Genomic DNA, 13,595 nt, shown 5'->3' with positions numbered 1-13,595 from the left:
TTGGCAAGGACATGAACTGGACAAGTACAGAACCATCCAGAAAAGTACCACTGACTGGAAACTTTTGGCAAGGTTGGCTCCCTCAGCTGGAAACCATTGCAAATCTGTTCTCTCCAGTGCTGTTATATGCAGACTTTGAACCGTTCAGAGATTGATTTTAACCCTATCATTTTCTACAAATCAGTAGGAATTTTAAGAAATTAAGTAACCCTATGCATGTTTCAGCAAGAAAAAGTCTTAAAACCCCAGTGCAGCTGGCTGGGCAATGCTAGGAACTGCAGAACTTAATTTCTAATTAGCACTGCATCCTACCTTTGTTGCTTTGGTTATTTCTGTGCCTAGTCACAGGTGTAGCTAGTAACTAAAAGCAAATATATGTACTAATATTTGAAGAAAAATAATTTTGTTCCTTGAAATCAGTTATCAGAACTCACATGGATATCAGAGGTACAAGATGAACGACAGTATCACTTGTACAGTTCAGTTACAAAAACCTGTCCTGGATTTACATTCTGCAGCTACTGATTTTATGCTACTACATAGGCATTTTATATATGCACTGCCGTTTCTCATCTTCACTCAAACTGGAAAAACTGTATAAGCACAGTGGTGTCAAAGCAAAAACAAAGTGAAGTAATAAACAACCCACCCCCAGCAACCCCTCCAAAACAACTTCAGTTTTTAATTACAAGTTTCAATTAATAGCATAATGATGACATCAATTGACCAACTGGATTTATGCTTGAAATTACTTAGCCCCTTGACAATTCTGTAATTCATTTTTTTTAAAGTCCCCAAAATTAAACAGGAGCCAATAACCTTATCCTTTCTTGCTTTGACAAACAGTTAACATTCCTTGAACCTGGCTTTGTATACAATGGAATCAACATTATATACCACGTCCAATACATACAATGCAAGTACAAAGTTAAATATGGCAGAAAATACCATTGTCTCCAGAACAGAACTTTTCAAAACTGAACAGAGTTTGGAAGATTTTCAGTTGACAGAATCCTTTGTTTTAAGCAAGTTACAATTTCCCAAAAAGTTTGGTTTGTATACAAGCTCCAGGATTTTAACAACATTGATAACTTTACAACATAACTATTATCATTCTACTTGCCCGCCAACCCCTTGCAGACTGTCATTACCAATATGAAACACAAAATTAACCCTAATAAGAAGGATCAAAGCAGCAGGCAGCACCATGTTTATGCCCTACTAATGGTTCATTGTCATTGGCATGTATTTTATTAATTCAAAGCTGAATGATTAAATAAGACACCATGAAAGCTCTTGGATAAACACTGCATATGCTACGCATTACTAGGCCCTGTACTAGTAATCAAATGTCTGCACTCTCAACTTTCATCATAACCTCCCCCCCAATATTTATATCCAGAAGTCTCCCTTTTCTCACAAATAGAAAAGCTGACTAATACAGAAGTATTGAAGGAAGAGAAAACAGTATGTTGCAACTTTGAAAAACTTTTAATTGCTTTCTTAATGTATTCCAGGCACAGCCTTGCTGTTGTTTTTCCTGCACTTGATATTACTCAAGGAGTAGTGCACATACTAGTTTCTTTCCAACCATGCAGTAATGTCAAATGCATCTCTTGAATACTATATCAGAGTGGCAAAGTTCCGTATAGGCATTCAACCTGCTCATGTGGGGAAGAGACATGGCCACACTAGCAAAGCCTTCCCCCAACTCCGTCTGCTCAATCTCTAACCTTCCCATGTTGAGTGCAAGGATCTGAAGGGGCATCTTTTGCATTCACTTGAATTTAAGTAGGCACATTTACCTGGCTGGGAAAGGATGATTTCTTGTGCACTCAGGTTCAAGCAAAAAAACCTTTCAAGCTTTCCCTCTCAACATGGTATGGTTAAGGACTGAATAGGCAGAAGCTGATGCTGGGTTGACACTTGCATGCCCATCCATTTTCCTTTCTCTACTTCTAACATTTACATGAGCAAGCTAAATGTATACACAGAGCTGAAATCTCCTGCGTTTCATCTGATGTTCTCCAATTGATTAAAACAAGCTTTTTAAGCAGTTTCTTTTTATGCTAAACAAAAAGTACTGCTCAGATATCATAAGCGCTACATGTTAACAGTGAGAATCAATGTGGCATAGTGGTAAAACTGCTGAACCAAGATTTGAGAGATCTGTGTTCTAGTCCCTACTCAGCAATGTAACTGACCGGTAACCTTGGGCCAGTCAATAGCTTCAAGCTAACACTATATTACAAGGCGGCTGTGAGGATAAAATGGAATCATGTAATCCACCATGGAGTCCTTGGAAGAAAAAAGGAATATAACTGGAATAACAATACACATTACACTGTCTCTTTCTAATTTAGAGTGCCTTTGTGTAACACATTCTGGGCATAGGATATACCATTTATTAAACTCGCTTTTTCAGAGATGAATTAGCCACTTTCAAATCAGGTCAGACTGGTTAGCACAGAGGGCCTGAAAAGGGCTGAACACAAACACTGTATCCAGGATCTTGTATCTAGGTTACTGATATCCCTGTAGACAAAAGACCTTTTGTTTGGAAAACCACTTCTGCATGTTTCCATGACCATCTTGTCTAACTACCTTCAGACCATTTATGTACTGAACCAAACTAAATATTAGAAAAAAAAAAATAAAACTACATTCTCCTTCAAAGGTACGGACATTATTAGGTCAGCCCCCATTCCCCCTCCAGATACCATCCATTACTATTACAAGAAAGATGTTTCCCAGATGGAACTAGTTCACAGTGGTCTTTCAACTTGAGATATCCAAGAATCCCTTCCCTATGTGACAAATCAGTGTAATAAATACATTTCATGTAATACATTTTACTTGAACTAAATGTTACACTTAATATAGCGATAATACATTTCACACAATGTAAACAACCTATACATTCATTAACTTTTTACTAGTTAGTAACCAGATAATACTAACTTTACTGGATACATAATATAAAATAGCAAATAATATGAAAATTTATACTTCATTTTAATGACTTGGATGTGCTTGTCTTTTTGTCACAAAGAAAATCAAAATCTGGTGTTAATGATGAAAATGGTAAGTGCATTTCTGGTTCCGCATCAATTTTATTCCTGAATTTTGTTTTCATTACTGCATACACAGAAGAAGCCTTTTCACATAAACAAGTTATAACAAAAGGCATATTAATCTTTACTGCACATCAAGCCACTTCAGGATATTCACTGTAAATCTGTTACCAAAAAGCAGTATGTTCTTCCTGTTGGTACTTAATTTTTAAGATGAAACATGTATATACATCAACTAATGGTCTCCTCTCTTTCACTGATATTCTTTTTGACAGTGATCCAATGGATTTTTAATCCAGTTGTATGATTGTAATGGAAAATATTCTCTAATAGTTTTTTTTAGATTGAACAAAAGCTCTATTATGTATTCCTGAACATTTTTTATGAAGGTTCAGGGCATTTTGTATTAGGAAGTCACTCAATTTTTCAAAACACTTTTTTGCATGTATGAAATCCATAAACTAAAATTTAAAATTAAGGCATTTATGTTGTTTGCAAAGTAAGCCATAATCTGAATCCATATGTTGTCATGTAATTTTGAGCAACAATCCTGTTTCAGCTGAGTTTAAAAAAAATTACCATGTCTTTCAGCTCATAAAATCTGCTCAATTTTTTCTCCTCGGAATAGTCACCCTACCTCTGTTTTGGGAGAACTAGCTAGCTCCTTGCAGAGTAATAAGAATAATGTTGAGTTTAGCTCTCTGGATTAGGTAAAACTAATGATTTTCACAGCATTATCTAAAACAGCTTATATTTTTCCTGGAATTTGTTTCACAATGAGAGCATGGTGGTACAGACAATGAGAAAGTTGAACATTGGGGCTACTGTAGCATTTTTGATACAACTCCTTTTTTTGCTACCAATAAATATTTACTTATTTACATATATTTGTAGGCCACCTATAATTGCTGAGGCCTTCCTAGGCGGCTTATATATTGCTCCATTGGTACAAATGTGAAAACATAAATCCCAAGAAAGTCCACATTTCTCCATATATATCTATAAAGAGAGAGTGAATTTTGAACCTCAACTTTGTGGGTTTCATTTTCATGGATTTGATTATTTGTGAGTTTGCTGAATGGGATTATTTTTGGAGTTTTGTGGCCTACTGCAGATCACAGATGATACACATGGACTAGGAAATGTAATGACGGCTTTAAAAAGTTTAGTAAGTCATAAATGCATAAAACATAGGTATTAATATATTTTATCATTTACAATACAAAATATATAACAATTTTTAAAATAAGTTAGATTTTGGAAAAAAAATTCAATGTATTAAAAAAGTGCAGACCTTGCACTGTTTGGAATGCTGCTCTTTATCTTGATGGTAGCAAGCCTCATATATTTTGTCCTCATGGTGAGTGTATCTCATGTTTCTCACAATTTGGGGGGGGGGAGAGGTTAGAGATAGCCACCATTTTTGTGGGAGGGCATGATGTATATTTATGTATATTTATAACATCAAAAATGTTTTCTTCAGTAGCTCTATTGTTAAGAGGCTTGTACATAACAATATCTTCTTGGACAATTGAAAATATAAAGTAGGGCTCCTGTATCCACAAGGGGATAGGTTCCAAGTCCCCCAGCAGATGCCTGAAACTGTGGATAGTAGTGAACACAATAAAGAGTTGAAACTCGACTTTTGCAGGTTTCATTTTTGCGGATTTGATTATTTGCAAGCTTGCCATCAATAATTAAATGGGTTTTTTTGTTTTGGAGCCTACTGCATCACAGATGGACACAAGGGGGACCAGGTGAGTGGGAGGAGACCTGCATAGGCAGCACTAGGTCTCTCCACAGACAACCGCAGAGGGAATGCTTCCCTTTCCATCTGCTGTTACAGCTGGCCCAGAATGGTGTGCCACCCTCTGGAATGGATGGGGTGGGTACCAGACTTGGGACAGGGTGTGTGGCCACATGTGAGGCTCATGGCATGACGCAGGACAAGCTTTCCCAGACTGGGCTACACTCCAGTGCATCAGATCTTGTTTCTGGACCATGATCAACCACGGTTAAGTAAAACCACTGTAACTGAAACAACAGATGAAGCAGAAATAGAGAGCCAGTGTGGCGGAGCAGTTAAGAGCATGGGACTGGGACTCAGGCGATCTGGGTTCTAGTCCCAGCTTGGCCATGGAGCCAACTGGGTGACTTTGGGCCAGTCACAGACTCTCAGCCCAACCTACCTCACAGGGTTGTTGTTGTGGGGATAAGATGGAGGAGGAGAATGATGTAAGCTGTCCTGAGCCCTTTGTAGGAAAAAGGCAGGATATAAATCGGAAAAAAATAGTTGTGGAAATATTCTGCTATTTCAACATTTTCTTTTACATTCCAAAGAATATATCTCTTAGGTTAAAAGCCTGATCTTATGCATATTTACTCAGAAATCCCACTGTTCCCAAATAAGAGGGCAACATAACAGGTAATAGATGCAACCTGCAACCATTTATGTTTCCATCATCATGCAGATTTCTTAGTTTTTCTAAACTGGAAATATTGCATGCCATAATGTTATAGACCCCATAGTTTTTACTCTCATTTCTACTGTTATTAGATATTTGGAAACTAACTTCATATTTTGCTTTGAGATGATGTGCATATTTTAATATCACTGCAGATGTTGCTCTACTCAGACAAACTAACCAAGTTCACCACTGGGTATTCTATGAGCTACTCCCACTCTTTCATAAACACTGTATGCAGTATGTTTTCATCGACACCTGCCCTTTCTGATGGAGCAGTCTTGTGATACCGACTGAACTGTGCCAATAAAGGCTGTATTTTGGACAAAAAAAAGGACCTGATGAAAGGGCTAGTTGCACAGATAGAGCATGTCTTTCCTCAGTTACAATTTTGAGAACATCTTATTATTCACTAGATGACGATTTCTCATTTGATCCCATGTGATGCATGCTTAAATTCTAACACAGCTGGTTATGGTGGTGCCAACAGAGGATTATGAAGCTGTAAATGTTGCAAATAGATTATTACAGTTACATATGCTTCAACTGGACCCTAAAACAAGAACAGTTAAAAGTCAAGTCATCTCATCCAGTGCATTTGCTTAAACTGCACATGTTGCCATATCTATTTGAAAATACAACAATGATGACCGTTTCAAGATATATGGAATGAGTTAAACTAGGATAAAACTAAAAATACAGGATAGCTACTATAGTCTATGGAGTTGCTGTGTTCCTGAACAAGAGATGTTCAAAAAAGGTTGAGATTCTCCCTTACAGTAAGAATACTCAGCATTTCTAACTTCTTATTCAGTGGCTCTGTCTGCTGTAAATGGACTCAATTGGATCCTCAGCCTTATGTAATGGAGCTGACAAAAGCAGACTTGCCCCCTTTCCTCCATGCAGTAATCTCTATAGTTCCTTGAAATGCTACAGAGAGGCAAAGGGGACTCTGTAGACCAGGGGTCCTCAAACTTTTTCAACAGGGGGCCAGTTGACAGGTGCCAGCAGTGGGCGCTTAGTTTGAGGACTCATGCTGTAGACTTTGTGAGTGGATGGGAAGAGACTGCTCAAATTGGGCAGAGGTAGCTTTCATGAGCAAAGCTGCCAGTTCGAATTTTGTAGTTAACTATAAACTGATTTTCAGCAACTACCCTGATAAGAATCCAAATTGCATTAACTTAAAATCACAATGATCAATAAAAATTGAGATTTTAAACAGCGATTATTTACTAGGTTGCTCAATTATACTGATTAACATATGCTATAGAAATGTAATTAATATATTCCCATAAATTCAGTATTTTCTAACTCTAAAATAGCCCAATCCCAATTGTTATAACCATCATTTATATTTGGATACCACCAAAAGAATATTGCAAACTTTGCCAACCAGTTAAATTCAGACTGTCCAGAAACGATCACATCATTTTTAGTTCTTTCCTTTTAAGCAACATCTTTCACAGTGCTCTCACAACCAAGTCTTGCATCTTTGTTGCATTATTTCCATTTAACAATTTTCCTTCTTCTGTTTTACCTCAAATTCCTTTTCAAAATAGTCTTCTACATACTTCTAGTACTTGCAAAAGGTCTTCTTTGCCACACCCAACTGTATCCAACCTTGGATGATGGACAGTGAATATCTACATTCAGTTCCTCCCTTGAGTTGCATTCTCAATTAGCTCCTCTGCTTTATCTCAAAGAACAAAATAGTCAACAGGCTAAAGTTCTGCTCTAGCCTGTATTCCCCTGGCATTGCAGCATTCTTTGTGGACATGTTCATGGAACTGGAATATTAGACATTTTATCCTCCCTCTGAAATCATTCCAGGACACTGACCAAGAAGGGTTTTAAGATTTTCAGATGTAAAGGCTAAGATTACTTTTCCATTTCACCAAGAACACAATCAATTATGTTGTTCAGCTGGCAACAGTGATACTTATAATACAAAAATGCGACAATTTTTAATGCCCTGTGAGCTGGAGAGCATAAAATAGGAATGCTGGACAACTCAAGTGAATTAAGTGGGTGAACCTGGAAAGAACAAGTGGTATTGCCTCCTGTACCCAATAACTGAAGGCTGAAATCTCATGACAACTTGCCATACCTTTGTCACTAGTATAAGCTTATCATTTCAGTAAGAACAGTTTGTCCCACTTATTCTCATTAAATCATCTCATCCTTTCTGGACATCAGGATACAACACAACTTTAGCAAGTTTACTTTTATTCCACCATGTTAAGTATAAGTAGACAGAAGCATAGGGACTTTGTCCCTCATCTTCAGAGCAGCTGTTCTTTTCACAAACACACCTCAGTTTTATGCTTCAAGAAGCTACTTCTTGGGAAAAGACGGACATCTAGACTACCTCCCATCTAAAACCCTAATTGTGCTTCTGTCCTCCATGGTGCCTTCATCATGGACAATTCCTCTCCCAGCTTATTCAAGAAAAAAGTAGGGACAAGCAGAGCCTCTGACAAAGTTGTTACACTTGAAATACATCGGGCACATTAGAAATTGAAGAGCTTTTATACTATTCCCTTCAGCATCTGACAACGCTCATTTCTTTTCTTTTGGCTTGGAAAAGATGCAGTCCATTGTTCTGCCTGTTATTCCTGTCTCTCATGACAAGGGGAAAAATATTTACTTCAAAATAATTTCCTTTTTACTTATAGCCTGCCTTGCAGAGTTACATTCCTTGTCTTCTCTGCAAGCTTTTTAGGAAAGTCACTCTCCATCCCACTGCAGCCTAGATTAGCAGCCTTCTCAGCATGTGCCATTTTGCTTCTCTCTGCACTTTGCTGTAGAAGAGGCTCCACTGAAACCCCAATTGTTGCCTCATAACTTTTTTAGATACCATTTGTACTGCCTGATGCCTACTCCAGCTCTTCCTCAGCCTGTGTGTCTCCCTTAAAGCCTCTAATCTTGGGAGCACCATTCTAGGGAACAAGCAGAGAACCAAGCAGATGGAAGAAAGTCCATCTCTAGTCACAAAGCCCATAAAATATAATACAGGGCAATGCCTTATAAAGCTTAGGTCAAAAGGGGAAAAAATAAAATAAAAAAATCCATGGTTTATTCTTCACACACCAAAAAATCCCTTAACTTAACCATTCATTCAGGGATTTGGAAGTTCATGTGTTTTAACAAGTTGATTAAACCCAGATTTCATTCAAAACCACATTTCCAAAAAGAGTGCTTACTATAACCAAGATTAATATATCATTTTACATTTTAAAATCCCATTATTTATTCACCCTGTAGGAGAATTCATCTCTGGATTTGTAATTGAAGATGGAAAATTGACACTATCTATGCCAAGGAATAAAAATCCATCACATAAGTGCTTTAGCAGAACTTCAAACAAAGTCATGCCTATCTTTCCATCTTCATTTTGGATAGTAGGAGCAAAGATACCCAAAGCATCAACAGACTGGCCCGATATAAAGTCAACAGCAGACTTCCCCTTAAAGTGTTAGGTCTAGGATTTTGGATACTATTTATCAAGTTCCCAACACCAAGCCATTTTGGTTTGAAGAGAGGTTAATGCGGGAGCAAAAGATGCAGTGGTTAAAATGACCCAACATCCCCAAAGAAATGATATGAAAAACAAGGACACTTGGTTTAAAGTTAGTAGTCAAATTTTCCAAGGACGTCCGTTTTTTTTAATACTAAATAGCCAAATGTATTTTTTTAAATGACCTCCTTGATCTAACACTTAACTTCACTGACATTATCCAAATTAGAGTTTATTATTTTTGGACTGTAACGTCACTTGGTTCTTGGCTACTAACCTTTCATGTTATTCTTGGATTTGTCAGTTTGCTTGCCTGTGGGGGTTTGGGCTTGCTGCCCCTGCCCACTGGAAGAGGCTGCCTGCTGTGCTGCTTTCTGCTTTAACATTGTCCAGTCAAATGTGTAGTCATATTGGTGATTCAGAGTCCTGGGGAGGTGGAAGGAAAAAGCACAATAATCACTGAAACATAATATCTGCACCACTGCTGTATGCAAAGCAAGTGTTAGTGAAACTAAAAATTAAGCATGTTTTCTAAAACACCTTGAAGACTGAGCGAGGTTGCATCTTAGTAAATTAAATCTGCCTGGAGCAAGCCTGAAAATCACTTGGCAGTTATTTACAGTTGTAGAAATGCTGGCGAAAATCCAGAGCACTCCATACATGAAGTATAAAAAATGTCTACTTGCTTTGGGGATGCTGAGGAAGAAATAACCCTTTCTTTCACATGCTATTCCTCCTTCTCCAGGGGGCTGCTTCTCTATTCACCACAGCAATCAGGGGCAGCTTTGGGGGATGTTGGAACGGCTCTTGTGAGTGTGCCAACTATGTACAGCCTTAAAATCCTGACCATTTTACAATAGTTTACACTGATGCTGTGATAACTAAGGATGACCAAGAGTTATTTGTACATATAGTAAATTTAACGCACAATTTACCAGCACAATCTAGGCTGAACCTTATTTAATTACAAAAGGTTTTGGAATGAAAATCATTTTAGTGTGTTACTCCAGCAAGCCTTTTTCCTTAAAGGTTTACTACCTTTATGTTTGTAACCTGTCTACTTTATCCAGTCTTCCCTTTGGGGCAAATGTTTATGCACCCAAAATGAATGAAAAATGTGGCGTGACAGATGGTAATTTATTGTAGTTATTGTTATTATTTATTGGCTCCTTTCTCCTGGAAATCGAGCTAAAGAAGAGGCCCCCAAGATAAAAGTGCTTTCCTATTTGTTCAAAGATTAGATTTGTTCTTAAAGGAATCATGTCTTCTTGTTGTTTGTAATTTCACTTCTATACCACCTTGCAGCCAAAGTTCTCTGGCTGGTTTACAACAGTGTATAAAATAAAACAAATCAACATAATAAAAACAAATAACACAGAACAATGTTAAAAGAATTTAGAGTTAATTTAAAATAGTTTAAAATACATTAAAACACTAGAAAAGGGCAGTGGCAAGAAGAGAAGCACCAGGATAATCCATCTCAGGCCCCTGGATAACCAAGGAGATCTCTGAAGGTCTCCACATAGAGAGCTATCTTGACATGGCACTGAAAAGATGGCAAAATTGGTACCAGGTGGGCTGCAAGAGAGAGGCTGTTCCAAAGATAGGGGAACCAGCTCAGAAAAGACCTTTCCCCTAGTTGCCACTCTCTGAGCCTCTCCAGAGGTTGAGTGTAGTGTAGACTGGGGCTGGGAGAGGTACTCCAACAGATAGTATGGTCCTAAATGGTATAGAGATTTATAGGTTTAAACCAGCACTTGGAATTGAATCTGGAAGCACACAGGCAGCCCATGCAGGTGAGCCAGAAGAAGTCTTATATGTTTGTACCCATGCGTCCTGTTTATTAAGCTGGTTGCCACATTCTGCACAAGCTGCAGCTTCTGAACTGTCTTCAAGGGCAGCCTCACATAGAGTGTGTTGCAGTAATATGAGATTATCAGAGTGTAGATTACTGAAACCAGGTTAACCCTGCCCAGGTATGGACACAACTGGGCCACCAGTCAAAGCTGGTAGAAGGCACTGTGAGCCACCAGTGCCACCTGAGCCTCAAGTGACAAAGATGGATCAAAGAGCACCCCCAAGCTACCAACCTGCTCCTTCAGGGGGAGTGCAACCCCACCTAGAACAAGTTGAATATCCCCCATTTGGTCAGAGGAACCTCCCACCAACAGTATCTCAGTCTTGTCTGGATTGAGTTTCAGTTTGTTAGCCCTCATCCAGTCCATTGCTGCAGTCAGGCATCAGTTTAGCACATCTACATCCTCATCTGCGGATGATGAAAGGGAGAAATAGAGCCGATGGCAATGCACTCCAAAACTCCAGATGAGGTCACTCAGTAGTTTCATGTAGATGTTAAATAGAATGGGGGACAGAACAGACCCCTGAGGAACTCCATGCTGAACAATCCACAGGGTTGAACAATATTTCCCAATTGTTCTAATTTTCCAAGTAGGAATGGAACCACTGCAATGCAGTGAACCCCACTACCAACTTGGCCCAGAAGGATACCATGTTGATGCTACTGAGAGGTCCAACAGTATCAACAGGGTCACACTTCCTGTTACACTCCTGGCATAGCTCACCATACAGGGTGACCAAGGCTGTCTCTGCACCAAAACTAGGTCTGAACCCCAACTGAAAAGGATCCAAATAATCAGTTTCATTTAAGAGTGCCTGGAGCTGATTGGCAACTACCCTAAAACCTTGCCCAGGAAAGGAATATCCTACTACTGGCCTGATTTTTTCAGATCTTCTGGTTGAAGGGAAGGCTTCTTCAGGAGTGGTCTCTTTAAGGCAGCAGGGGGACCACTCCCTCACAAAAAGGCATTCATGACCTCCCTGGCCCAGCTCATTATTCCTTTCGTGTGGGCTTTTATAAGCCAGGAGGGACAATGATCCAGTAGAGAGTAAGGTGACTGCATGAACCTGTCCAAGCACTTTGCCCACATTCTTGAGCTGTACCAACTGAAACTTATCCAAAAAGAACTGGACCAGGCTGTGCTCTGGGTATCTCCACAGTCTTTGGAGTCCAAGTTATGGCAGATGCAAGAGATTTTGTCCTGGAATTGCCCAGTAAGCAAGTTACACTGGGCTTGAGATAGTTCCAAGGTGTCCCTGGGGCCAGAATGTAATAAGCCCAGGACAACCTTGAAAAGCTTTGATTAGCAACAAGGGATAGACTGGATAGAAGAAGCCAGATATTGTTTCTTTTCTGCCCTTGCTGCTTCAAAAGTATTTCCTTTTAAAAAATTAACCAAGCTTCTGTTGGGCAATCATGATTTCTCAATTATTTGTTTCAGCATTACTGAAGGTAATTGTGAATGTAACCCGCAGCCAGTTCAAAAGATTAAGTCCTTGTTAAGGTTACTGATGGGACTCACAAGACCCATTTTCATGATAGGCAGGATTCTACTTGAAAAAAAATCTTTCCCAGTTGTTCCTTTCAGTTTGAAACATTTATTGGTTATTAAAAGCTGTTTTATTTATTTATTTTTGCAAATATTCCCCTAAAGACTGACCTGAAAAGGATGCGGAATAACTGTCTCAGATACATGTAATCTGGAGCCTCTTCAAAGCGCAGGCCACGGCAGTAGTTCAGATACATTGCAAATTCCGCAGGAAATCCCTGTAAACAGAAATAATCAGACTATAACCTACAGGCAGGGTCCCTTGTAAGTTTTAAATTCAGAAAGTCAGTATTATAGTACTGTCCCCTCTACCCCGCAAAAAATAAGACAACCCAAAGAAAATTAACTCTATGAGCCTAAACACCAACACTAGCAATTCTATTCATACAAGGAATCTAACACCTGGAGTTGGATAAACAATTATTAATGAATTTCCATAGTATCTAGGAAATATCAGCTACTTTGCTATAGAAAAGTTTGTTGTTGCCATAACAGCTTATGTTTTTTACAAGCTTACCTTACACAAAATTTCAACAGGAGTAGACATCTTCTTTTCACTAATCTTTTCATACTTCTGCTTCTTTGTTGCAGCCTGTGGAATGTTGATCAATGTAAGTAACAAAGACCATCTGGACAAACACTGAAGACAAAGGGCTTTTTATAAAATCCCCAAATTCCACAATCTATTTCTAAGGAATGAAGGTCAATGTGGTATTAAGATAAGAATGCAGCTGAATGCATTTTACCACAGCTTAAGAGCTTCATCACATCTTAGGTAACTCAATTTGTTACTTTTGCCCATTAAGATTAATAATCAATAGACCCCACTCCCAGAGATTATTGTACTAGACTGTATTTGATATACTAGTATTTGCAATAGAAACTACCATTTGAAGCAGCTCAGGTAACTGTAGCAGTATCATCTGAATTATACAATTCCATTTGCTTTATGGATTGTTATTTTGCAATAGAAATTGCAGGTTCAGGAACAGCAATCCAGAAAGGGCACATAGAGGGAGAAAAGTATGAACCTACACACTACAGTCATGATCCAGATTAGACCTCCTGCTGCTACTCTAGAGTAAAAATGAAAATAGAGAGCTGTTTGCTTCATCTTTAAACGCAAGGTTCT

General features: G+C 38.6%; 1 protein-coding gene across 4 annotated transcripts in view; it reads right to left on the bottom strand.

Moving 5' to 3' along the window:
• The window catches only part of CSNK1A1 (casein kinase 1 alpha 1), a 45,917-nt gene that overhangs the window by 5,116 nt on the left and 27,206 nt on the right, over positions 1–13,595 (bottom strand). For 2 of the 4 annotated variants that reach the window (XM_044454407.1, XM_044454410.1), the window contains 3 exons: positions 12,981–13,055; positions 12,575–12,681; positions 9,334–9,482 (listed from right to left, as the gene is read on the bottom strand). In XM_044454407.1, the coding sequence (XP_044310342.1) occupies positions 9,334–9,482; positions 12,575–12,681; positions 12,981–13,055 (331 nt within the window). Of the gene's footprint in view, positions 1–9,328; positions 9,483–12,574; positions 12,682–12,980; positions 13,056–13,595 lie in introns of those variants that run through there. The other 2 variants (XM_044454409.1, XM_044454408.1) reach the window with 2 other exon arrangements.

The sequence above is a fragment of the Varanus komodoensis genome, unplaced genomic scaffold, assembly GCF_004798865.1.
Source record: "Varanus komodoensis strain SLA01 unplaced genomic scaffold, ASM479886v1 scaffold7_3, whole genome shotgun sequence".
Classification (NCBI taxonomy): domain Eukaryota; kingdom Metazoa; phylum Chordata; class Lepidosauria; order Squamata; family Varanidae; genus Varanus; species Varanus komodoensis.
The sequence above is the reverse complement of the archived record's forward strand: the minus strand, read 5'-3'. Positions and strand labels throughout refer to the sequence as shown.